The sequence below is a fragment of the Castor canadensis genome, chromosome 12 (assembly GCF_047511655.1).
Source record: "Castor canadensis chromosome 12, mCasCan1.hap1v2, whole genome shotgun sequence".
In the NCBI taxonomy this organism is placed as follows: Eukaryota; Metazoa; Chordata; class Mammalia; order Rodentia; family Castoridae; genus Castor; species Castor canadensis.
In genome coordinates, this window is record NC_133397.1 from 76,115,990 (window position 1) to 76,142,568 (window position 26,579).

The window sequence follows — 26,579 nt, forward strand, 5'->3', positions numbered from 1 at the left end:
ACAAGTAGTTAAGATCTGAAATTAAAACAACAACAACAAAAAAACCCCAAAAAAACAACAGAATTGCATTGCTCTGGAAAAGGGACCTTTGGTTAAAGATGTTAAGAAGAGGGCTGTAACACCAAGCAGAGTCTTATTTAAGAGTTCCTGCTGCACTTACCATTTCAAACTAAATACTCTTCTTACAAGAAAGTCAAGGCACTGTGTGGTGTTTTTTTTTGTTTTTTTGGTTTTTTTTAATTGTTGGGTGGGGATATATTGTAGCATTTACAAAGCTTCTTACAATGTATCAGATATATCATACTTGAATTCCTCCCCTCCACTGCTGTTTCATCCCTACTCCCCTGATTCCTGGAACAGTTTCAGTGGGTATCATTTTGATGCACTGTGTTTTATACTACAAGTTGAGCATCTCTAATCCAAAAATCTAAAATTCTCAAAATTTCAAAATCTGAAGCCTTTTCATTGCTGACATGACACCACAAGTGGGAAATTCCATACGTGATTTATGTGAGGGCTTCAGTGAAAATACCTTCAGGCTGTATGTTTGAGGTGCATATGAAATACGAGTTTTGTGTTTAGACTCGGGTCTCTTCCCCAAGAGCTCTCATTGTGTATATGCAGATATGCCAAATACAAGAAAATAGAAACCTGCAATGCTTTTTTCTTAACATTTTGGATGAAGATTACTCAACTTGTACTTAGGTTAAGTTTGTGGGTGCATTCCAACCATGGTAGTTTTCAGAAACTCTGTTACTACAATTAGAAATGTGAAATTGCCCCAGCATGTCAAAGGTTCAGAGCTGGTACACTTTAAAGGCACCTTTTGATAATTGGATTGTCAGCGATGTGGAAAAATCAGTGTGAATTTTGCTAAGTTTTTAAAAGTTAAAAAATATATTAATTTGGATCAGTAAAAGAACATACCCACACTAGCTTTTTTTTTAGTAGGCCTCTAAAGCTAGAGCTAAAGATGGTTGGATTTGACTTGTGGGTGTTATATTGATAGAGTTGGAGGAGTGGAAGGAGACCTTTCTTGGCCTAGAGAGTCTTCTAACCCAACTTCTTCATTCTTGAGGCTTAAGTTGATATAGCTGTTAATTTACATAAAATTAATTTCATAAGATTATATGGTGCCTCAAGAATTATGTATAATTGTATATCTGTTCCATTCATAACTATGTATCTGTTCCATTTTGAGTCATTGGCCCTCACACTTGGCTAGTTTTTGAAGCAAATCATTTTAGTTTATATGGAGAAACAGTAAAAATCCTAGTTGGGTAAACAACTGACAGGTACACAAGTGAGTTCTGAAATCCATTTTTGTTTCACTTAATATGTGTAGTTATTCACCATCTAACATGATTGTAAAGGAAAAAGCTGGTCATACATTGTAGACTAGCACATCTTGCCATCTAAGATGACTGGCTGAGTAGTGACAATGTGATTGGAAGCCCACTAGGATCTGAACTATTCCTCCTAGTACTGCTTGTGGGCACAGAAAGACTTCATGAAAAAAGGTTCTGCTTCCTTGTTCTATTTAGGGGCTAAAGAATAAAAGGCATCCAAAGTTAAACAGCTGTCTCTTTTCTGTTTGGTTAGATGAGAGGGTCCTCAGGAGTAGGCTCTGAATTGAGAGTCATTAAAAGGTTCAGCTGTGCTCTCCTCACTAAAGAACTAGATTTAAACAGTTCAACTTGCTTGCTTATCTCTAGATATTTCCTCTTTAAGCTAGGTCAGAACAGATAACCTTTGGATTCTACCTATTAGCTGGAAACCTGGTTCAACTCTATTGAAAGAGTAATTAAAATTCCTCCTAAAGCTACTAAACTCTTTATCTTCTCCCCTTTTTTACTTTACCTTCTCTTTCATGCTAACTGAAATGAGAATGTTTAAGAGATCAAGGACTGATAGCATGCTTTGGTATTTTGTAGTGTGCTTTAAAAATGAGATAAAATTAGATTACCTCCAAGGTAATTACTGAAGACATTTTTTCATGTAAAACTTACTTTGGTTTAGGATTTTCTTCAAATTTCCTTTAAGATTGGCTTCTCCCACTTGTTTCATCTAGTTCCAGAGGTGGGTTTTTGTTTGTTTTTGGTTTTTGTTTGTTTGCCTGAGAACCTCCTTCCTCTTCTCAACTTCATTTGGAACCTGAAGGATATTTTTTATTTTCTGGAAATAATTCCTTTGGGCTCTTGGCTTATGAATGATTCCCTTCTGTCTGTGTTATTTGGGGTGGTTACAGTGATTGTTCTTCCTTGTGACTTGTTTGCCTTTTCTCTCTTTTTCTTTTTTTGGTGTGACTAGGGTTTGAACTCAGGGCTTCATGCTTGCAAAGAGGTGCCTAATTCTTGAGCCACACATCTAGTCTTTCTCTTTCTTTAGAAGCCATGTTAACATTTCCTTCCCAGTTCTCATGCCAATTAAAAATTAAAACTTAAAACATGATTTTACTTAGAATCTTGTCTTTAGCCAGAGCTCTGAATTCCAAATGGAGTAAATGTGTGTAGGAAAGTGTAGCATGCCAAGAGTTGGAGGGCATGTAGAAGATAGCTCTTACTTCATAGACCAAGCAGCTGTGCAGGAAAGCTGTTGCTTTTTATATTTAGTATGGCTATCTTTTATTTAGAGTACTTTAGAGAACACATCTTAAACCAGTGTTTTTAAAGAACGAAAAGTGACAAAACCAACATTCACAAAGTCAGGTCTCTACAGGGATGAACCTGTCTCTGTGCTTTGCTAATGCTGCAGTGAGTTTAGAAAAGTCCTCCTAACACGTTTCTCTGATCTGGGGTTGTGAATAGGAGTACACGCTAAGCTGGAAGTGTGAGTCTGACTGTTGAATTTGGGGGTTTAGGTTGCCATATGGACTCAACAAATGAGAATTATTTTATAAAGAGAGCTAAACTTCCATTTGTTCTGATAGTTGGCGTTCTCTTGAGCCATGTTCTAGAAATGACACCTGAACCAGGAATGGAAAAGGGCATTCTATCTTGGAAAACAATAGCTTTTTGAATAGGATTCAGTCAAATGCCGATGTGATACTCAGAAACTTGAGGTCCTGTTTCTTTAATCTTCTGTTTTCATAGCCCCAGCCCGGAAGTCAGTTTTGACAGATCCCGATAAACTCAAAAAACTACAGCAGAGTGGTGAGGCCTTTGTTCAGGATGACTCCTGTGTGAACATTGTGGCACAACTACCCAAGTGCAGGGAGTGTCGCTTGGACAGTCTGCGCAAGGATAAGGAGCAGCAGAAAGACTCGCCTGTATTCTGTCGCTTCTTTCACTTCAGGAGGTGAGGCACTTTGAAACAAACTCAAGATAGTGTGGGCCTTATGACATTCTCTTTTTTTTCCCCCTAATACTAACTCTAGAATGTAGAAATTATATTTTCTATCTTTGGGTTTGGGAGTCTAGATCTTACTGGAAATTTATTTTCTTTTTTTTTTTTTAATAAAGCCAAGAAACTGAAATATACAAATGTCTGTTTCTAAAAGTAACCATCATCCTAGAAAAATGCCGTATGTAATAAACAACCACCACAAATAATTCCTGTTAACTTTTCAGTGCATTTTTATGGTCATAAAACATACTCAGGCATACCCAATTAGTGTATCAAATGCTGTTTTGAGTATTTCTTTTACTTTCCCAGTGCATAGTAGGGACCTCTTGATCATGTTAATCTTCTGCAAATACTTTTAGATTTTTTTGGTAAGAATCCATGTTTGAGAATTCATTCCATCAACTCCCTCATTGGTGTCAAGATTATTTTGTATTTTTTGCTACTAGAAATAGTGCAGAACTGATTATCTCCCTTGTCCATGTCTCCATTTACTTTGGAAGGATTCCTAGACACGGCATTAGTGGGTCAGAAGGTACGTGTGTGTTAAGGCTTTGATGCACATGTTCTGCCAAGTTGCCCTCCAGGAAGGTTGCACCTATATCCATGTCTGCTGACAGGATGTTCCTTTACTAGTAAGGAAACACGTAATTCAAAAACTTTTGCAGTTTCATGTTTATATTGTGCTTTTTAAATAGTTAAGTTCAATTTCTTTAAATCCTATCCTGTGTGAGGAAAAGGGCAAATTTGTCTCGTGCTATGTTGAGACATAAATGAACAGTGCTGTTCTGAGTATAGATGAACTTTAAATGTAATCGACTTTCTCAGAATTGAAGATATTTTCAGGTTTAACTAGTTAAAATTATAAATGAGTGTTGATTTCAACTTCATGTTCTCTTCCTCTTTCACTCTAAGTTAAAATCTAACTTAAAATCTAAGTTAAAAGATTGTGTGATGAGCTGAATTACATGTATAGGTAATTTAATTAAGTTAGAAGTTCGTACTGTGCATTGGGAAAGTAGGATTCAAAATTATATGTGGAGTACTAGCAATGTCTGTGCTGGTAATTTTCACATTTGGGCTTATTTAGTGAAGGTAGAGGCTTTTTTAGATACTAGTTTGCCCCATTCATTCCTGAGTAAATTTCAAAAGCACATGGTAAAGTGTGTGGGTAGCATTTAGAGCTGTGATACTGTTAACATATGTTCACATATAAGTATGTTAAGATACATTCTAAATAACACCTGGCCCAGAATAGTTTCTTAGTAAAGGTTAGCTCTATTCTACTTCCTCTCAAGAGGATTTTTTTTCTTGCACAAGTATGTTAGGATGCATAGGAATATTTTGGAAGAACCCCAAAATGGTTATTCTTTATACAAGTCTTTGTGTTCCTATGAGAGACTTGATCTCTTGTCATTATGGCTCCTTTGCTGTGAAAGGTGGAACTGGACTAGATGAGATTGCTTAAAGGTGTAAAAGCATTTTAGGGAAGAGATAATTTTTTTTTCTTTCTTTTGTTGGTAATATTATTAGAGCTTTTTTTGTTGCTTTTTTTTAACCACTATTATTTTGTACTGTTTGAAAATCATTCATTTTATGACTTAGCTGCCTTTTTCCACTTTTGACTTCTTTAAAGGGGGGAAGTGCCTTGATGCATAGTAGAAGCCAATCTGGTAGAAACTAGAAGGAACTTACTTCATTGGTAAAAGAGTAACATTAGCACCCCTTCCCCACACATACCCATGTTTAGAGTGATGAGTAAAGCTGTCAGTAGCCTCCTTATTAAGTTGTTGCCCATTAAACTCTCCTGCAGATGAAACGGTGGTAGGACTAGGGTCTCAGTGGTAAAGCTGAGTTGTGAGGTTCTGCGGCCATTCTCTCCCTTTGAGTTGGCTTTCAAACTTATTTTTTAGTATTATATGACTATCTCCAATTTGGAGAAACTTGCATTTCCTTTGGTATGCTTGAAGTAAATTTGCATTTATTACAGAACTCCTAATGTCTTGTTTTTCCAATTAATCCTACACTCTTGTGGATAAATAGTTTTTCTGAAACTACTTTATGTGTGTCTCAGGCTCAGTTTTGATAGTTTCCCAGTGCTTAGTGAAAAAATCAAGATCCTCAACAAAATGTTGAAGGCTTTCAACAGCTGACCTAACATACATCTCCAACTTCTTTCTGATTCTTACCTATTGTTTAATTATTCTCTTGTCACCCAGTTCACCTCTGCCTTTCTTTGACATGAAATACTGTCTTCTGAGCACACCTTTTCTTATGGCTACTTTTTCACAAAGCAAGCTTAGCTGCTATGTCTGTCTTGAAGTCTTCTTCATTTTAGCCCCACAGACCTCTAGTTAACACTTTCTTCTCTGCTCCTGTAGAATCTAATGACTGTTCTCATGTCTGTCACCATCTGTTGTACTTTGTTTTATATGAGTTTCTTGTGCCTTCACCTGGAAATTCAATGTTTCAAACAATTAAAACTAATGCGTAGCTTATTTAAAAATACTCAAGTGTTACAGAGGATTGAAAGCAAATGCTAAGAAAGTTATGTGCTTTTCGCTTCACTTTTAGGATGTGAGGTTCATCTTGATATCTCCTCTCATTCTGGGAGCTTGCACTGTAATGTAAAGCAAGGGCACTCTTGGGTGTTGAATGCCTCCCAGGTCCATGTGGTTATGGCTTCAGTGACTAAGACTTCTCTTGCTGAGCATTATTTTTGAATCAGTAGTTGAATTAGACCTGATCAGATTTTTATCATGTTCTAATAGTTGTCAGTTTACTTCTGTAGTGACTTGTGATTACCCTTGCTAGTAAGTCCCAAGTTCAGTAGGTTGAATAGTTTTCTCTGGAGGCAGTATGATTATATATGTATTTTTTTGAGTGTAAAATATGTATCTCCCCATCCCTCTGAGCTTGTCTTTTGAGACAAAATATACTTTCTTTGAAAAAAAAAATCTTTCTAGCAACATTGTCAAATAATTGACTATAGTTAGCCATGGAGAGTACAGAAAATTAGGAAGTATTTTGTTGATTGAAATTGTTTTTATTGTGTAGTAATTACAAGATATAAATTAGATTTGTGTGTTTTCCCCACTTCTAGGTTACAGTTCAACAAACATGGTGTGTTGAGAGTAGAAGGCTTCTTAACACCAAACAAATACGACAGTGAAGCAATTGGCTTGTGGCTGCCTTTGACCAAAAATGTTGTAGGGACTGATTTGGACACAGCAAAATACATCCTGGCCAACATTGGAGACCACTTCTGTCAAATGGTGATTTCTGAAAAGGAAGCTATGTCAACTATTGAGCCACACAGTAAGAGCATCTCCTAGGGGGTAGGATTTTTGAGTGCAACTTGATTTTGTTTCTGAGTGACACCTAAAAGTTCCAGTTTCATGGATTTCATTTTCACCAGAAGTCTGGATGATGTTGGTATAATGACATTGCAGTTTTCCTCTTGTAACTGGTTTCATCAGAATTGGTCTCCTGTCTGCGGGGTTTATTTTCAGACATTTTCAAAGCAGTAGAGCTCCTTTTTTGTTGAGAAAGGCCAAAGCTCACCAAAAGTGGATGAGACCTCGTCAGACTGGTTTATTTTAAGACTAAGGTTTTTTTTATTTTTTTCCAGTCCTGGGGAAAGATGGAGTTTCTTAATTAGCAATGTATTTTATAGAAAGAATAGACAGGCCAAATCCTAGACCTCCTGAGTCAAAATCTGCAGGGCTGGGTCCAGGTATGAGAATGAGAACTGACTCAGGTGGAAGCAGTTCTTTTGGAATCAAAGTTTGAAGGGACTACTTGGAGTTTCTAGCTGCATTGGTGAGTCCTCCATTCTTTGGGAGCACTCTTTCCCTGCTTTGCAACCCAGTAAATCCACCAGGTACTGGTGTTGGTGACCTAGGAGGAGACCTCCTTCATGACATCTCCAGGTAGGATGTCTGGGAGAATAACATATCTCTTCTTGACTAATTCCTGCTGTAGAAATGAGATACTGAGCCAGAAGCACCACAGGGCATCTGTCATACAAGATTATGTTTTCCTCCATTATCTGATCTTCCCCAAATGATTGAAAGTTAACAGTGAGCCTTTCCATTCCTCTGGTGTACATATTTTTGGACTTTGTATAACCAAGTATGTTTGAATACAAGCATCCACACTACTCAATTAAGAATTTTGTTGTAGCTGCCAGAAACTAACCAAAACTAGCTTCAGGACAAAATATACTATTATATAGATATAGTGGAAACTTTTATTTCTCCCATTCTATCAGGGTCCTAGAGAGGGGTGGGTAGCTCAGTGGTAGAGCACTTGCCTAGTACACACACACACACACACACAGACACACACACACACATCCCAGAGACTCAGAAATCAAGAATCTGTAATAGGACAGGTGGTATAGGTTTTCCATTTTCGGTAGTGATACAGAGTTTCTTTATTAGTATATTTGATAAAAGTAGTAGATTTAAAGAAATTTCTTAAGTAACATCTAATGGTGATATATCTATGATTACAATGTAAAGACAATGTTTTGGAATGTGTTAGTTGCATCCCTCCTAAATCAACAGTGCTGTTTCAGATGATAGGATTTTTTTTTCCCCCTAAAGGTTGAGTTTTTTCCATATAGAAGAAAGTACACATAGTTGTCTTTTAAAAGCATAATTAAGAAACTCCTCCCCTCCATGAAGACTTAGATTTGATAAATTTTTCCTCTGTGCCTTTGTGATTATTCTATTCCTCTTTCTTCTGTGACAATCTGGTGAGATTAGAGAGACTAAGTACTGTGAATGACATTGAAAGTTGTCACTGTACCCACAGATCTCCCCCTTCGATTCTAGTATTGAGAAGACCTAAGAATACTGTTTGATTAAATAGTCTAATCCAGATGACCAAGATGAAGTTCATAAAATCTCCATTTGTAAAATGCCTAAAGCTCTTATGTACTGTGCCTAAGCTATTCCATTATAGTGAAATATACTGGAGTGATTTGGTGCAAACTGAAGTTCATTGTAAAGAAAATTAATTCCTCACCAATTTTATTAGGAAAATGTTTCCATAGATAGAGGATGTGGCAGTGTTGACCCAGTGATGTAGTGGTGTTCGGGAGAGAGAGACATGGATAAGGATGTGTGTGTACACACACACACACACACACACACAAACACACACACACACAGAGACTGAAAGGAGTCTTCTGGTCAGCAGCATTGGGCTTTCTGTTGACTTAAAAAAAAATGCCCCCCTCTGTTCCTGCTCTTCAAGGCGCTCTGATAACTGGTGTGGTCACCTGATCGGATACTCCTCTCTGTCAAGGCGAGGCATCCAGTGATATGCTGAACCCTGGAAGGCCCTCCCTCCAGTTGGCAGTCTTAGCCACTGGAACAGAAAAAGCTAGTTTGCAGAGTCATGGTTTGAGTTTCAGTCTTCTGGATGTTTAGTTAATACAAGTCAGTTCTGGGTGCCGCCAAGCATCACTCCTGACATTGCCAAAATCAAGCTTCTGACTATTTACCAAAGGGAATAGAACTGCCCTTGGACTGTTGTGCCCATGTTAAGTTACTGTGCTGCTCCCTAAACACCTGGGCGCTTTCAGGGGGTTGTCTGAGTGGATTGAGGGCATTTGTAAATAACCTGATGCTGTATGCTGATTGTTGGGTTTGTTTATATGAGCAAACTTTTTTCCCTTGGAGAACGCCTGGTCTGTGCTGCCTTCAGATTCTCTAAGGGATCAAAAGGCTAGGAGCTGCTGCTGTGGGGTACTTGTGGCCAGCTCCAGTTGTGTAATATGGCTGCACAACCACACAGGGCTTCTACTAGAGCATCGTGCACCCTTCTCTGGGAGGCAGAACTGTGCCATAACTGAGCATGTACAGCATAAGCAGGTGTGAGTTTGAAGTACTAGTGCAAGTTGATGGGAGTGCTTAGGGAATCCAGGGGAGCTCCATGGAGGAAGCTGTGTTTGTGATGAGGCTGAACAGAGTTAATGGGGATTCTAGTCACATGTAGGTCTCCTCTCTCCCCCCAACCTGGTCATGTTTGATTTCAGAAACCTTCCCATCCCCAGGACTAAGTGATTTTTTGATTCTTGCAGGACAGGTTGCTTGGAAGCGAGCTGTCAAAGGTGTTCGAGAAATGTGTGATGTGTGCGATACTACCATCTTCAACCTGCACTGGGTATGCCCTCGGTGTGGGTTTGGAGTGTGTGTGGATTGCTACCGGATGAAGAGGAAGAATTGCCAGCAGGGTGAGAACTGACTTGATTCTACTCTCACCCCATGACACTTTGAAATTAAGCTTGTTATTAATTTGCAGTTGATGGGTTTGTGAAAGCAGTCGGACAGTAGGGTCCATGGAGAACAGTTGACAAAAGTGTGTTATTTGTAGGTGCTGCCTACAAGACTTTCTCTTGGCTAAGATGTGTGAAAAGTCAAATTCATGAGCCTGAGAACCTGATGCCCACACAGATCATTCCTGGCAAAGGTATTTCACATGGGGCAGGGTTTTTTCCCCCATCTTGATTCACAGGGGTTAGTAGTTTACTTTTACTTTGTGTAGTATGATTACTCACTAGGCTCATTTTAGTATGCTCTGTGAGTTGTCCAGAGGTGTATCAAATAATGCCTCAGCAGCATTTTTTAAAGGTGCATTTAGGGAAGGCAGGATGAAGAGGAGGGATGGAGCATCATGCTGCTGAGAAAAGCAGTCCTGTGGGAATTGTCAGCTCCTGCTGTTAGGTTGAGGTTGAAAGTACCTATCACCCTTGTTCAGATGTTTGCCTTTGTCATTTCTTTTAGCCCTGTATGATGTTGGAGACATTGTTCATTCTGTAAGAGCAAAATGGGGAATAAAGGCAAATTGTCCCTGCTCAAATAGGCAGTTCAAACTCTTTTCAAAGCCAGCTTCAAAGGAAGACCTAAAACAGGTATTGCTGCTTATGCTGTTTTACCATCCTCATGGTTATTATATGATTTTCAAATCACCCAAGAATTTGTGTCAGTGTATTTCAAAGGAACATAAAGACAGCTGCCATTGGGGGAAGAGAGATTCATTTCATATGTCAGTTCACATACTCATTCTCATGGCTCATATTACTTTTGTGAACCTCATCTGTGGCTTCTTTTAGTAGGTTTTACATTTTTGTTCCTTGGAAAAGCAAAAATCTCTAGAAAGTTGTTGCCTAACATGTATATGTTTTTTTAAAAAATTTTCATGCATGTTGCAGAATTAAAATTACTCAGATGAGCTTTGGACATTTTTAATAAATATATTTTACCTATAATATTCACGAGAAGTTGAAGGAAATGATGAACTGAGCTTTTCTGTCCCTGTCACTTGATTCCTATATGCCTTTTCTCTGGTGGCTCCCTACCATCACACCCATCCTGTATTCCTCCTTCCACCTTCATCCCTGTAAAGGGGGGCATGGAATCACCACAGGAGCTTGAATATGCTTTCCTCCTCAATCCTCCTCATGCTTTTGTAAATGTACCTGATGAATAACAGAGTACTAAGTAGTGTGCTCTTTTCCAGTTAGTTTCAGTTTATGTTTGAGTTCTTTTAAGAACTCATCACATTTTTAAAGCTTAATTAGAAGAACATTTTTCCTTTCTCCATATCCTGTTTCCTTCTGAAACCCTACCTTTCCTTTCCTTTCCTTCCTGCCTTATTTATTAATTCAACAATCATGCTTTGCATATTCTTGATTCTGGAAAAGTTCCCAGGGAGATGGGACATTTGAAAGCCATGTGGTACATGGGGTGATAGGGACATGTGTAAGCCTAGGCTGGGTGGTATGGGGGTGAAGAGGGAAATAACTTGTGTATTTAAGTTGTTACCATAACTTTGTTTTCACTAGAATACTTGGAAGCAAAAAATGAGAATCTCTATACCTTAGTGTTCTGCTCTGTTGTTACAGGATTACTGTAATTGTGATATCAGGGCTACTTATTAGGTAGCTTTGTTTTGGTTATTTCCTACTAGTGGACTATTAGGGGAAAGGCAAGAAAAGAAAGTGTCATTCTTGAGCTTCTGCATAATTCTCCTTTCACATGCACCACAGACGTCCTTAGCTGGGGAAAAACCAACTCTTGGTGCCATGCTCCAGCAGAGTCCCTCAGTGTTGGAGCCAGCAGCTGTGGGTGGGGAAGCAGCCTCCAAGCCAGCTGTCAGTGTGAAGCCTGCCTGTCCAGCCAGCACATCACCTTTAAACTGGCTGGCCGACCTGACTAGCGGGAATGTCAACAAGGAAAACAAGGGTGAGTGTTTGCTACCTGAGTACTTGAGTACATTCCTGGAGGGACTTGGAAATCTCATTTGCTGTGAGGACAGTGGTTAGAAGACCTGTGTCATGGAAAGTGTTTCTGAAGTTGTCCTGGGGCCTGCTACCAGTGAAAGTGTATTTGAAATGCAGCACCAAAGAGGAGAACGATTGCTACTGGTAGAGCTCTTGGTGAAGTTGTGTTTGGCAAGAATGGAGCAGCGGACTGGAGGCGCAGCTCAAGCAGTAGAGCACATACATGCTTTGCAAGTGTGAACCCCTGAGTTCAAACTGTAGTTCCAGACCTCTCCCTCCCCCAAGAGGAGCAGCGTTGAGACTTGTTATAAGTCATTTTTCATATCCCTGTCCTTACTTTGTACATAGTTCATGTTTTGTCTAAATTGGAATGTGCTGCCTTAAGAGAAAAACTGTAGGTCAATTTCTTTCATGCAAACACTATAAAGAAATTATATATATGACCAAGCAGGATTCTTCCAGAAATGTAAGTGTAGTTGAACATCCAAAAGTTTCAAAAGAAAATCCTTTGATAAGAAGCAGAGAAACAGTATGTAAAGTTTAATACCTAGTTATTATTTTTGTAAAACTGAAATTGGACTGGTGCTGTAGTTCAAGTGGTAGAACACTTGCCTACCAAACTTGAGGCTTTGGGTTCAGTCCCTAGTTACTAAAAAAGAAAAAAAAAATCAAAAACAAAAATAAAATTCTGAAATTAACAATAGAAGGGAACGTCCTTAAGAAATTCTCAAAAACAAAACAAAGCAAACATCATAAATGATGGCTCAATTTTCTTTTCTCTTTTTTTTTTTTGGACCCAAGCTGGCCTTGAAATCTTAGGCTCTGAGGGATCCTCTTGCCTCAGCCAAAGGATCTTGGACTATTTCCAAGATAGCTTGGACTATTTCTTTTTTTTTTTGACAGTACTCAGTTTTGAACTCGGTCTCATGCTTGCTAGGCAGGCTTGCTGCTCCACTAGCCCTCACGTTGTTTCGACAGTTTCTGTGTTTAGGAATGGGTCAAGGATTCCTCTTAACACTACTGTATTAAGCATTATACTGAAAGTCTTGGCCAGTGCAATAAGGCTAAAAAGAAAAGAAAAGATACAGGGAGAGAAAGATAAAACCTGTCCATACTTAAAGGCAGTACATGTGAAAAATCCAAAAGAATCTACATTTACAAAGCATCTGTCAAGTTTGCTAACTATAAGGTCAGCTTACAAAAAGTCCGTTGTGTTTTGTATACCAGAAACAAACAGAAAATACAGGTTTAAAAAACACCATTCACCATAGTTTCAACTGAATATTGGATACTGTTTTAACATCAATTCAGAATCCTTACCTAACTAAATAATGCCATTTGTATTTATCCCCTTAAATTTTTTGGTTCTAGGAAATGAAAATCAAATTCTAAAATAATTCTGTTAATAGATGACTTTTAAAGGATGTGCCTTTTGGAATGCTTTTCAGTCTGGATGCTCTGTGTTTTGTTTTAGAAAAACAACCAACGATGCCAGTTTTAAAGAATGAAATCAAATGCCTTCCACCCCTTCCCCCTCTGAGCAAATCTAGCACAGTCCTCCACACCTTTAACAGCACAATTTTGACACCTGTAAGCAACAACAGTTCTGGTTTCCTCCGAAACCTCTTGAATTCCTCTACAGCAAAGGTATGCATTTGTTTTATTATTTGCGTCCCACCTGGTAAAGGTGCATAGAGACAGATTAGGAAGATGATGAAAACTGAAATGTAAAGTAGGAGGAAGGACATGAGCCACATGTTTACAATCATGGACAGGTGGGCATCATAGGCCACAGTAATGGTGGGCTCCATTACTATATATACTGTTAGGTTTTTTTCCTGCCTTGAGTTCTGGATTGGACTCTCCTGGATATGTAATGTGCACTCATCCTACCACTATAGGAATGGGCTTCTGTGGTAGGGAATGACATATTGAAGACTTGTGTTTTTTCTCAAATTCAGACAGAAAATGGGCTCAAGAATACGCCAAAAATCCTTGATGACATCTTCGCCTCTTTGGTGCAAAATAAGACTTCCTCTGATTTGTCTAAGAGGCCTCAAGGACTGACGATCAAGCCCAGTATTTTGGGCTTTGACACTCCTCACTACTGGCTGTGTGATAATCGCTTGCTGTGCTTGCAAGATCCCAATAATAAGAGCAACTGGAATGTCTTTCGGGAGTGCTGGAAACAAGGGCAGGTAATATGGGTCTCTGCTCTCTGGCCCAATTCAACTCCTCCTTTGTTCATTTGGCAGACTTCTGACAACCCCATCCCAACTCCTCCACCCCCAGTGGAGTTTCCTTTACCTCCTGGTTTTATACTTACTTGTTTAGTGGCTCAGGTCTGAAATGCTAGCTACTTGGGAGGCTGAGATCAGGAGGATTGCATTTTGAGGCCAGCCTGGGCAGATAGTTTTTGAGACCGCATCTCCAAAATAACCAGAGCAAAATGGACAAGAGGTGTGGCTCAAGCACTCTAGCCTGCATTCAAAGCTTTGAGTTCAAATCTTCAGTCCCAATTAAAAAAATTGTTCAGGGTGGATCTAATGAGGCCAGGTGTGAGTTTTACTTTGTGCAGCGAACTTTCCTGAGTCTTTCCCAGTGAGGTGCTTCCAGCCAGCCATTCTTGAGATTTTTGTTTTGGTTTGTGGTACTTGAGATTGAACTCAGGTCCTCATACTTGCTAGGCAAGAGCTCTGCCACTTGAGCCATGCCCTAATCCTTTCTGTTTTCAGTTTTTCAGATATGATCTTGAACTTTTTGTCCTGGCTTGCCATGGACTCCCATCTCAAATTCCTGAGTAGCTGGGATTACGGGCATCAACCACCATGTCCGACCCATCTTTGGGTTTTTTTGGGTTTTGTTGTTTTTAATGAGACATACTTAGTGAGTCTGTGTGGTAGACCCCAATAGGGGAAGTGAGAGTGTGACTAAGAGATTAGTGGTGCTTGGAGGATTAGACAAAATACAGTAAAAAATCATGCATCCCCTTCCATGAATTAAACACTGCTGAAGGCAGTTCTAGGTGGGTTGGAGCCATGTGGTAGTCATCTTGGAATCAGAATTGGTGTGTCCCCCAAGGTGCCAGTGTTAAAAGACAGTATTGAATCTTAAGTTGTGGTTTATTTATTTAGAAGATGTCTTATAGGCACATGTCTGTGCTTTGCTTTGTTTGGTTTTGGTTCTGTTTTCTAGATCTTTAACTTTTCTTTTTAGCCAAATAGGTCCTCACTAAAGGAACACTTTGCTCTTGGACAAGAATTTGGGGGAAGTGTCAGATTAAAAAAAAAATGTGTTTAACAACAACAAAACACTCTGGAAATGTTTTTTCAGGTCTTGTATACTAATAGGATTTGATTATAATCATAGACACATAGAGGCTTTTAAGATGATAGGTAAAACTGAAGGTTTTGTTTACATTATGTAATGTCATATATGCAAATGTAAGACATATTAAACTGTTGCCAGGTTTGTTTGTGTGAATTTATTTATTTATTTATTGTGGCACTGGGATTTGAACTCACCTTCACTTTTGCTAGGCAAGCTCCCTACCACGGGAGTCACTCTGCCAGCCCTTTGTTAGTATTTTAAAGGCAGACTATTTAACATAAAGCTCAGGTTTGTGGTTTGTCTTGGACAACCAAGAACGGACAATCTCAGATCCATATTGCTGTCTGGAGCACCATCTTTTGACAGGACTCTCCTGGTAACCCTGTCTCCTTTACATCCCCTCCCTGGCTCTGGACTGTGACAGCCATTGGTATCATATGAATAATAGGATCCAGATCAGAAGGGTAATCCTTCATCTAGAAGCTTACTAGTAATCTGGTTTGAGAGCAGGATGTGCAGCAGATGAATAATGAGGATTAAAACTGCTTCAGAAGCTCAGGGAACTAAGCCATCACATCGCCAACTGAGACTATGTGGACCAACCATACAGAAACAAACCAGCAGCAGCTTGACAAAGGGGCTGCCTGTGACCTGGACAGAGCTGGGGGCATTCAGACTAAAGTCTCCTTTCTCCTTTTTTAGCCAGTAATGGTGTCAGGAGTACATCATAAATTGAACACCGAACTTTGGAAACCCGAATCCTTCAGGAAAGAGTTTGGTGAGCAGGAAGTGGATCTAGTTAATTGTAGGACCAATGAAATCATCACAGGAGCCACAGTGGGAGACTTCTGGGATGGATTTGAAGATGTTCCCAGTATGTATTAAAGATTTTGCAAAGGGTTTGAGGATGTGGAAGGAGGGGACATAGGAATAGCAGCAGCTTTAAACTGAGGCATTATCTGAAACAGGTACTAGTTCTAGTACAAGAAAAGAATTCTGACTAAACCTGGTGTCTATCATCCAGAAGAGAGGAGGAGTGGGCCTTGCTGGTCTTTGTTCCTAGAACATTGGTGGTCTCAGTCTTTCTGAGAAAAACAAGTCATTGCTATTTAATGCTGCCCCAGAAAGTTGGGTTTAAACTCCTGTGGGTTTTGATTGTTGAAGTGTAATGCTGTGGTTAGGGAACAGTGTGTTGCTTCTGGAACACAGAATAGGAGGAACAGACAGAACCTGTGAGGGTTCTGAAACACCACCTTTGTGTAGTGTACCCAAGGAAGTGGCCGGATTTCAATCTACAGACGGGACTCTGGTATAGCTTAGTGATCTTTATTTTACTATCTCCAGGGTACAAATTGATTTCTTGATGCTGTAGGGATGAAAGGGTTGGCAACTGGCAGGAGAGGGATATTAAAGAAAAACAATATTTGTATACTAAATGAATTATGTCATGAAAACTCTGTAGAGATTAAATACATTTTGTTTGCATTGTTAAAGCATAAAATGCTGATTTGTCATTTTTTGGGGTCTGAGTTATGAGTAACAATCATTTACTCTGGTTACCTTTCAGATCGTTTGAAAAATGAAAAAGAACCAATGGTATTGAAACTTAAGGACTGGCCACCAGGAGAAGATTTTAGAGACATGATGCCTTCCAGGTATGTCATAAAAGTGGAGAGAGATGATGCTACCCTTGGCTTGGTAAGCTAAATTATTCTTTGAGCTATTGGGAAAATAGTTTTAGGGAAATATGGAAGTTTCATTATTTTATTGGATTTACTTATTTATTTTTGCCGTACTGGGGTTTGAACTCAGGACCTACACCTTGAGCCACTCCACCAGCCCTTTTTTGTGATGGGTTTTTGAGATAGGGCCTCACGAACTGTCTGCCCAGGCTGGCTTCAAACCTTAATCCTCCGGATCTTTGCCTCCTGAGTAGCTAGGATTACAGGTGTGAGCTATTGGTGCCCAGCTAAAGACACATATATTTTTAAATGGGGTAAGAGAATGACTTAAATCTGGCTGGCTAATGAAAGCTCCACACATTTTTCTGTGGAAGTGCTCTGCCAGAAAAGAGGTTGACTTAGACTTTGCAGGCCATTTGCAGATTGTCGTGGGTTCAGTGTTCCAACCAGACGTCTGAATCTGTACATCCATTTTACTGAGTTGAGCTTGAACCCTTGATAAGGAGCCTCACAACTGAAAAACAGTGTATTATATATTATCACTTTTTGTTTTTGTTGTAGCGGTACTGGGGTTCCAACTTGGGGCCTTGAACTTGCTAGACAAGCCCTCTCAGTTGAGCCAAGTGCCCAAACCTTTTTACTCTAGTTACTTTTCAGGTAGGGTCTTGTGTTTTTGCCCTTAACAGCCTGGACTGCAGTTCTCCCATTTATGTCTACTGAGTAACTGAAATGACAGGTGTGTGCTACCATTCCCAGTTTTATTGATTGGATGAAATCTTGCTAATTTTTGCTCAGGCTGGCTTCCAAATTTGGTCCTCTCAGTTTCCACCTCCTGAGTAGCTGAGATTATAGGCGTGCGCCTACCCCCTCTCCCCTCAGCCCCTTGAGTGCTAGGTCTTATCAGGAAGTTATTACTTAGGTTATTTTGTCTGAAATATTCCAGGTCATTTGGGCTCATTTATGTGACATAGGAGAGAATCTCTTTGTTCATTACTATTACAGTTCTAATCATAAATATTAATGATAGCTAGCTCCATCTTCATGATGACAGATATATTTGTTTCTTTTGGTATGGAAGGAACAGAACAAGTCATACAATAATAAATTAGAAAATCAAGCTTATTTTGCAAATTCCTGTCTTCTAGATTTGATGACCTGATGGCCAACATTCCACTGCCCGAGTACACAAGGCGAGATGGCAAACTGAACTTGGCTTCTAGACTGCCAAACTACTTTGTTCGGCCAGATCTGGGTCCCAAGATGTACAATGCTTATGGTAAGCAGGAAGTGGCTAATTTTTAAAAGTTTTTAATGGAAATAAAATTAAGTCAAGATGTTTGGAAAGTTGGTTTTAAGGGATGGAGAGGTGGGAAAGGCACTAACACTTAACATGTCACCCACCTTCATTCTTGCCCATTTCCTTTCATTCCTTGGTCACATGGTTGGTCATACTTCCTTTACATAGCTGCAGGTGTAGGGCATATGTAATGTGTTTTTCTCTTTTTTATGCCTAATTTTATATTGTAGAATCTTCACCTTGCTTAATCATTTCAGTGTTGATGGACATGGAGGTAAATCTAGCATTCTAGCAGTTTTAACATCTGTTGTCCTCAAATGTAGTGTTTTGTTTCAGTTGATAGATGCTTTCCTTTCCTTTTTTTTTTTTTTTTTATGTGGTACTCCATTTGAACTCAGGGTCTCATACCTGATAGGCAGGTGCTCTGCCACTTGAGCCACTTAGCAACCCAGTTTTTATTTTCTTGTTTGGACATTACTCACTAAACTGTCTAATAGGTAGTATTACTTGGGGTAAAGATTGGTTTCTATAGTTTCCAGGATTTTCTTTCACCATTACTGTGACCTCTACTAATTTATTTTTTTGTTATTTGTGTGTTTTGTTTTTTGAGACAGGGTCTGGCTTAGCTCAAGCTGGCCTTGAACTTGCTGTTGTATAGCCCAGGTGGTCTTGGACTTGAGATATTCTGTTTCAGTCTCCCAACTGCTAGGATTATAGACATGCATCACTCCACCTGGCCTCAACCAGTTTTAAAGTGACATCTCTAATTGGGATTGAATTAAAGTTGGTCATTTACCAGGTTATTGTTGAATGAATTTCCAGTTGTTTTGAGTCTTTCAGTGAACTTCATTTTCTTTTTTATACTGTTTGGCTGTCATTTTTCCAGTCCACTTGGTAATTACTTCTTACTTCCTCCTCCCATAATTACTGCTATGTCATCTTCCAATTCGTCTCTTAGACCATAGGCAACCCTGTTCAAAGAGAACAGGGTATGTTGGTATCTTTGCCCAGTGCTCCTGAGACAGTTGTGGGGAGGATGAGCTGGGGAGGGCAGCCACAGACCCATAGTTATGGTTGAGTCAGCCTAGGGAACCACTGGCAGTGTAGTTGGGGAACATTCTCAGAGAGGAGTGTTTCTCAAGAGAGTTAGTTTGCCAGGGTCACGTGGGAAATGGTGTATAGGAGAGAAACCATGAAAGGCAGAAGTCCCTTTGCCTAGTCCCTGCTTCTAAGGTAGTGAACCCTGCACGTGGTGTGAGCCTACAGCATGCTCTCTAGCCAGGCTTCCTTCCCTCATGCCCTTCAGAGCCCAAGCAAAGGAGCTGAATGGCAAGGATCTCGTGCACCCTTTTCACAACAGAGGTGTACACTAACCTCATGTGCATGATAGCATTCTCCACTGATGTCACATACAGGTATCTGTGCTTATAGAAATTGTGTGGCTGTCTAGGGTAGAGAAGATACCTGAAAAATTTTCAGAATAAATGGTCTGCTTGGTTTGAACAGCTTGGTAGCAGGTGGGTCTTTTCCTGCTAGACACTACTAGATAGGTGGCAGTGTTACTCTGTGAAAGCTTTTTCTCTGACATAATTATATTTTGGGAATCCTTTCCTTTGATTTGTGTTATTACAGTCTGGGTTCCATCTCAGTTCAGGCTCCCTCAGATTAGTCTAGTTGTATCATTTTGCAGTAATGTGGCTGGGATCAGGTGGACTTTGGGCCAATGGCTGGGTAGGATTTGTTTCCTTCATTATGCATAGCTCTTATTTTATTCAGTGTAGCACGAGCCAAATTAGCCAGCTGTCCCTGGCAGGCCTTTGAGACTGCTCTTCTCCCTCTTTTCCTCCCTGCTCCATCCCTATCTCTTGCTCTTAATCTTCACTTCTGTCCTAAAGTTTGTGCTCACCATTCTCTACCATACATTTTTTCCCATATATATACATATGGGAAAATGTACATATGTATATATGGGAATATATACATATTCTTGCACAATGTTTTTATTTTTAATCTGTCTCTGAGCGTTATATAAGTAGAATCACTTTCTATATTCATGCTGTCATATATAACTTTCATTTTATTTCTAACATGTTAATTGCTTTTTTCCCCAAGATTTTACACTTATTGCTATGAAGCATCTTCCAGATAGATACATACTAGCTGTGAGTCTACTAGAATTACTCATATATATATATATATATATATATATATATATATACATATATACACCCTAGACAGCCACACAATTTCTATAAGCACAGATACCTGTATGTGACATCAGTGGAGAATGCTATCATGCACATAAGGTTAGTGTACACCTCTGTTGTGAAAAGGGTGCAAACAGCCGTCAACTTTTTGCTATAATTGCTTCATTATCTCTTCCCTCTATCTTTCTCTTTATCATTTTCAAGCATATCTTATATAATGTATGATTTCACCCTAACACCTAACGCTTTACCTACTCCTAGAGTCAGTATTTCAGCAAATTGGAAACAAAGCAAAGTTTAACAGGACCCTAAGGCTCTGGTCTCAGGTCAGCCCAATGAGGCACCCTCTCCTAAGTGTAGCCTCTCAGAAATGTCAGTTGCATTGAAGCCACAGATGAAGTCCTCCAGACAGTTTAGCCCTTTTCAGAGGCTGGCTGGTCAGAACATGGCCTCTCATGGCCCCTTTAAGGTGTGCTTCCCTCTGCTGCCAAGTGTGACAAGCAGTATTCTTGTCAAGAATGGGCCATCCAGGGTGACCATTGAGTAAGATGAACCTTCTCCCATATAAGGAGTTAGAAATATAAACTCTGAAAACTGGAGGGGACCTCACACTGTGACTCATTGGGCACCATTCCATCTTCTACTGAGTATAGCCATTTCAGGTCCCAGCTTTATGTTGTATGTAATAGACTTGAGTGGACCTTGACTGACGTCTCCTGCCCTGGAGTCTTCCTCGGCTATGACAACCAGAACCTGTGCTCACCTGGTTAAGCAGATGCTCTTTTAGAAAGTCCTAGCTTCAGGAGTCAGATTGACCACTTTCATTTCCTCCTTTCTAATATTTGGTTCCAAGTATTCCCATGCTCCAAGTCCCTCCCCTGCCGCCCCCCCCCCTTTTTTTTTTTTTTTACAATTTCATCCAGAATTTGTAGTTGTTCTTAGCAGAAGGATATTCAGGGACCTGTTGCTAGAAACAGAAGTCTTAGGAATAGTTGTTTTTTATTGTTGTAATTAAATATTTGATAAGTTTGTTGTCTTTCAAAGTTGAAAGAATAGAATATTATTTTAATAATTTTAATAATATTTAATAATTTCTTGAAGAAGAAAAGATTTAAGGCAGCATTTATTTGTTGCCTTAAGTAAATTTAAGGCATTTTATTTTTGCAGGATTGATCACTCCAGAAGATAGGAAATATGGAACAACGAATCTTCATTTAGATGTATCTGATGCAGCTAATGTTATGGTTTATGTGGGAATTCCCAAAGGACAGTGTGAGCAAGAAGAAGGTAGGATGTCAAGCATAAAAGTGGGCTTACTTTGGTAGAGCACTTGCCTAGCAAGTGTAAGGCCCTGAGCCCCCAGACTTCCAGGTTAAAAAAAAAAAAAATAGCAGTGGGGCTTACTACCTGAGCCCCAGGGCCTATTGTCTGATAATTGCTTTCTATTGCTCTAGAAGTCCTTAAAACCATCCAAGACGGAGATTCTGATGAACTCACAATAAAACGATTTATTGAAGGAAAAGAGAAACCAGGAGCCCTCTGGCACATTTATGCGGCTAAGGACACAGAGAAGATAAGAGAATTCCTTAAAAAGGTGTGTTCCTTACCCTGTGGCACTTGAGGAGAGGCATAAGAATAGTGGTATTATAAAATGCTACATGTCGTGAACCAATGAGCATGTCAGATTGGATAGGCTGACAGTGGTTGCTAAGAAACAAGGATTTTAGAAGATTAGGGCTGCGCTTCTAAAAAGAAGAGGCTTTGTCTTTTATGTGTTTTTTAATAGAGTTCACTTGGAGATTTTTATTCTCTACCTTCAAGTTTGTTCATTTGATTATCTCCTAGCATCTGGGTTTTTTTTTTTGTTTTTTTTTTTTGCCTTGAAAATCTGAGTTCAGAAGTTCACCTATCAAATCTTGGCCCCAAGCATTCATGTTGAGTGAGTTACTCAGGCTTTGTTACTCTGGCTTAGTGAGAGGTCCTACTTGTGCTTGTGGTCATTAATAGGGGATTGCAGAAATTTGGGAGAGTCTAGGTTCCCCCTGCATTTGGCAGGTTGTTCAGCAGGGGCACTACATAGTAATTCTAGACCACTGGAACTTACTCACTTTTACACTTGGTCAGTGCAGAGGCTGCTGGTTGCAACCAGGGGTCTTTGACTAATATATTTGTAAGGCATGGATGTGAATACTCCTAACTCATTGCCTGGCAACAAGTAGATTTTTCATATGCAGTTGTTGGAATTAAGGTGTTTCTAGCTAAAGATCATTTGACACGTCCAGAAAACCTACTGGTCACCATATTGTTCCCATGATAGTGTCATACTGTGAATGTCCTTTGTCAGATAGTATGTCTACAGTAAACAAGTTAAATCTACAGCCATCTTTGGGACTGTTTCATAGCTCAGATTGTTAAGTAAATACATGACTTAAACAACTGCAGGCTCTTAGGGAGCTTGAGTGTACCCTGTGCTTAAAAGTCTAGCCAAAAATATTGTCTACATTTACAAAAGTATGCAGAGATTACCAATCACAGTTTATAAGATGTGACAGCAGGCAGAACATGTCTTCTCTTGTTTTACTCAGTGTCTTTGAGTACTGCTTTCCTTTTTCTGCTAATGGCCACATTTAAGTTGAAGAAGGCTGGACGTTTACTGACCACCACCACTGTCCAGTGGAGAAAAATGCCCTCATGTTGCTGAGTTGCATGCTAATTCGAATGTACCCTAGGTATCAGAGGAGCAAGGTCAAGAAAACCCAGCAGACCACGATCCTATTCATGATCAGAGCTGGTATTTAGACCGGTCACTAAGAAAGCGTCTTCATCAAGAGTATGGAGTGCAAGGCTGGGCTATTGTACAGTTTCTTGGGGATGTGGTGTTTATCCCAGCAGGAGCTCCACATCAGGTAAGAACCATTACTTTACAACATTGTTTTTCTACTGTGGACTTTTGGAGTTTGTTACAGATGGGCTTGGTGTTTTTCAGGTTCATAACTTGTACAGCTGTATCAAAGTGGCTGAAGACTTTGTGTCTCCAGAGCACGTTAAACATTGCTTCTGGCTTACTCAGGAATTCCGTTATCTGTCACAGACACATACCAACCATGAAGATAAATTGCAGGTAAAAATAGCACTGATTCCTGGCATTTGTTGCTCTTGGCTTTGTGGCACATTAGTGACCTTATAGAAAGGGTCGGTGAACTAGGCTATATTATAATTGGAATAGTAAGTTGATGAATTATCTTTATATTTAGTACTAAGAGCCAGGTGTCGTGGTGCATGCCTGTGATCCCTGCACTGTGGAGGCTGAGGCAGGAGGAACACAAGTTTAAGGCCAGTTTGGGCTACATAGAGAAACCCTGTCTCAAAAAAAAAGAAAAAGTATGTCTAGTTCTGCTGTCTCCCTAAGTGAAAGAGGAACGAACTTAGGGGAACCTTGCCTTGGTTTAATACCATTTAGACTCTCTCTGAACTCAAGACTTTGCACTTGTTAGGCAGAGACTCTGCTGCTTAAGCCACACCTCTACCTCCAAGTTTTAATACTGTCACCAGTCGGGGTCTTGAATACAAGGCTTGATGTTTAGTGCTTGCTTTGTTCACATCAGCTATAGGTTGAGCAAAGATCAAAATGGTGGTATTTTAAAACATTTTCATGCAGCCAGATGTAGTGGCATGCCCACACTATAATCCCAGCTACTCGAGAGGAAATTAGAAGATCATGGTCCAAGGTCAGTCAGGGCAAAAAGTTAGCGATATCACATCATAACTAAAGCAAAAAGGGCTTGAAGGTATGGTTCCAGATACTAGCTACCAAGCATAAGGCCTTGAGTTCAAGTCCCAGTATCACCCCCTACCCCCCAAAAAAGGTGAATTGTGTAAACTGGGTGTAATCCCAGTGACTTGGGAGGCTCATGAGTTGGAGGCCAGCCTGGGCTACATAGTGAGATGTCTCTAAACAAAAGAACCATCCCCTCCCCCCTCAAAGAAAATTAGTGAATTATATAATATCACTTCATGTTTGGAAAAATTAAAGAAATATATAAACTCTGTAAAATCTCCTTGTACTCACCAGGGCCACATAGCATCAAAACCTATAAAAGGGAGGAAATGAGCTTTTAAGTTCTCCAGAGACATGGGCTTTAAATATGTGTGAAATACTGGTCTGAAGAAGCCTGGGGCCCTTTCCGGTATTGGCATTTCATGTTGAATATTGACTTTTAAATTCTGAGAGAAGTAATAAAATTGATGGTGGTGGTGAGCTCTTCTTAGGGACCGATTTTTGATTTAATGGTAAAGCAGTCCACCTTTTCTTCCCTTCTTTTAGGTGAAGAATGTTATCTACCATGCAGTGAAAGATGCAGTTGCTATGCTGAAAGCCAGTGAGTCTAGTTTTGGCAGACCTTAATCCCTCCCTGCACATTGGAAATGAATTATTGGCAGCTGTTCAAACTCTTCAGGCAGGATTCCTGTGGACTTTGAGATCCATGTTACCTCATCTTCTTTTTTAAACTATACCCGACTTGTGAGGGTACTCTGTCTAATGTATATTTCTAGTGTTTACAGACACTAAGTGTGTATATGTAGTAACTATTTACAGACCATGCATCCTTATACTGTGACTTCTTACCTAGTGCAGATCTTTTACCAAGCTGTAAAAACAAAACCTCTTATCAGCTCTGGAACAATACCTGCAGTTATTCCCCAGCTGTTTGGACAGCTTAGTTAAATGAGTTTATAACTTAGGAATTACTGCGCAGTTTATTTGACTTTTTTTGTTTCATGTCTGTCTAAGCACCGTCCCCCACCTGTTAGGGTCCAGAACAGTGATGGAGGAAGTGACAGCTAATAGTGCAGTTCTTACTGTATTGCATAGGATTGGCGTTACACAGCAGAAGTCAGCTACTGTACAATTCTTGGGGTTAACCATCTTTAGTTAAATGGAGTTTTAATTTAAAATGAAGCTTTGCTAATTTTAAGTGTTAAGCATTTTGCATTAAAATATTCATAAAATACTTTGGCTCGGTTCATTCACATTCTCTGGCTGTGGATTGAACACACCTTTCATCAAATGCAGGTTTTAAAGACTGGTGCAGGAACCTTAAAAGCAACGAAATTAGATACTGTAGTGAATTTCTTAGTGACTTATATAATGCTGACATAGAAATTTCTCCCCAGCCAAGTGGAAACCTTGTCGTGATTTTGCAAAGCAACATCAATTAAATTTAGAAATGAAGCCCTGAGTTCAAACCCCAGCCCCACCAAAAAAACAGAAAAAAACAAAAGGAGAAAATAAATTATTTTAAGTTTTATAATAGTTGCACCTAAAATACTCATCTCTATGATGGAGAAAAATTCAATTTAAAAATGAAGCTACCTTTCTGTAGCTGCTGGCTCTCCTAAGCGATTACAGCTGTAATAAAAGGAATTCACTTGTCAAGCAGTGGCATAGAGTTTGGTTGTTAGTTCATCTGTGGGCTGAGTAGGTCAGGATCCCCATCTGCTGCCAGCTGCTTTGAAAACAAAACATAAAATGGATGAATTTTTGAATGTGTGGGAAAAGTTTTCCTTAACTTAGAAGCACCTGTATTCAGATTTGGATCTAGAATTTGTACTGTTGCTTAGAAATCCACTGAGCCAGAAGACTAAGAGAGCTGGGATCCTCTCAGGCTAGGCTTCAAAGGAGTCCCACAGATAATTAATTATTAGACAGTTGTTCACAATCAAATTTATTTAAACAAAAAGCCCCACCGTAAGCATGTGAAAGAACCTTCAAGTTGTCAGACTTGGAAAGATTAGATTCTAGAATGATCCAGTACTTATTCCAAAATATTTGTACATTTAAAGAAGCATATAGAAAATATGGAAATTAGAAATTTAACATATGAAATAGACAGTAGTAAAAAGTTCTATGAATTGGGTAATTAGTGACAGTGCTGAAGGAACTGGGATTGGAGGAAGGCTGATACCAGAGACATCTGAGAGTTCTCCAGTACTGATGCCATGTCATCAGAAGGATAAATCTAAAAATACACAGCTGTGTGGTATATAGTAATACATTAAAACAACACAATACCGAAAATTATCCCTACTTACAGTGGTCCAGCTTAACATTTCAACTTTATAATGGTACAAAACTGATAGCCATTCAGTAGAAACTGTTTGGAATTTAGAATTTTGATCTACTCCTGGGCTAGTAGTATATGATATGATAGTCTCTTGGGCAGCAACAGCCAGATAGCTTTCAGTCAGCTGTGCCTGATTGTATGTGGTGTGCTGTGTTGCCAAGCTAGGATATCTAACGGTGTTGTATGCATTTTGGACTTGCAGATAGCTTCACTTTATTACAAGTTTAGCATCCTAGGTTGAAGAGCGTCTGTAGGTTCTTGAAAGTAGCCCAGTGGGCTGGGGGGTAGGGCACATGATCT

General features: G+C 39.5%; 1 protein-coding gene across 5 annotated transcripts in view; it reads left to right on the forward strand.

Annotated features, from left to right (window-relative positions):
• The window catches only part of Kdm3a (lysine demethylase 3A), a 51,138-nt gene extending 25,972 nt beyond the window's left edge, over positions 1–25,166 (forward strand). For all 5 annotated transcript variants that reach the window (XM_020178376.2, XM_020178375.2, XM_074050143.1 and 2 more), the window contains 16 exons: positions 3,093–3,297; positions 6,446–6,660; positions 9,437–9,589; positions 9,730–9,825; positions 10,140–10,267; positions 11,405–11,600; positions 13,113–13,285; positions 13,600–13,836; positions 15,671–15,842; positions 16,536–16,623; positions 17,796–17,926; positions 21,322–21,441; positions 21,609–21,748; positions 22,884–23,060; positions 23,141–23,275; positions 24,479–25,166. In XM_020178376.2, coding sequence (XP_020033965.1) covers positions 3,093–3,297; positions 6,446–6,660; positions 9,437–9,589; positions 9,730–9,825; positions 10,140–10,267; positions 11,405–11,600; positions 13,113–13,285; positions 13,600–13,836; positions 15,671–15,842; positions 16,536–16,623; positions 17,796–17,926; positions 21,322–21,441; positions 21,609–21,748; positions 22,884–23,060; positions 23,141–23,275; positions 24,479–24,559 — 2,447 coding nt within the window. In that variant the 3' untranslated portion in view covers positions 24,560–25,166. The remainder of the gene's footprint in view (positions 1–3,092; positions 3,298–6,445; positions 6,661–9,436; positions 9,590–9,729; positions 9,826–10,139; positions 10,268–11,404; positions 11,601–13,112; positions 13,286–13,599; positions 13,837–15,670; positions 15,843–16,535; positions 16,624–17,795; positions 17,927–21,321; positions 21,442–21,608; positions 21,749–22,883; positions 23,061–23,140; positions 23,276–24,478) is intronic.
• The last annotated feature ends 1,413 nt before the right edge of the window (positions 25,167–26,579 follow it).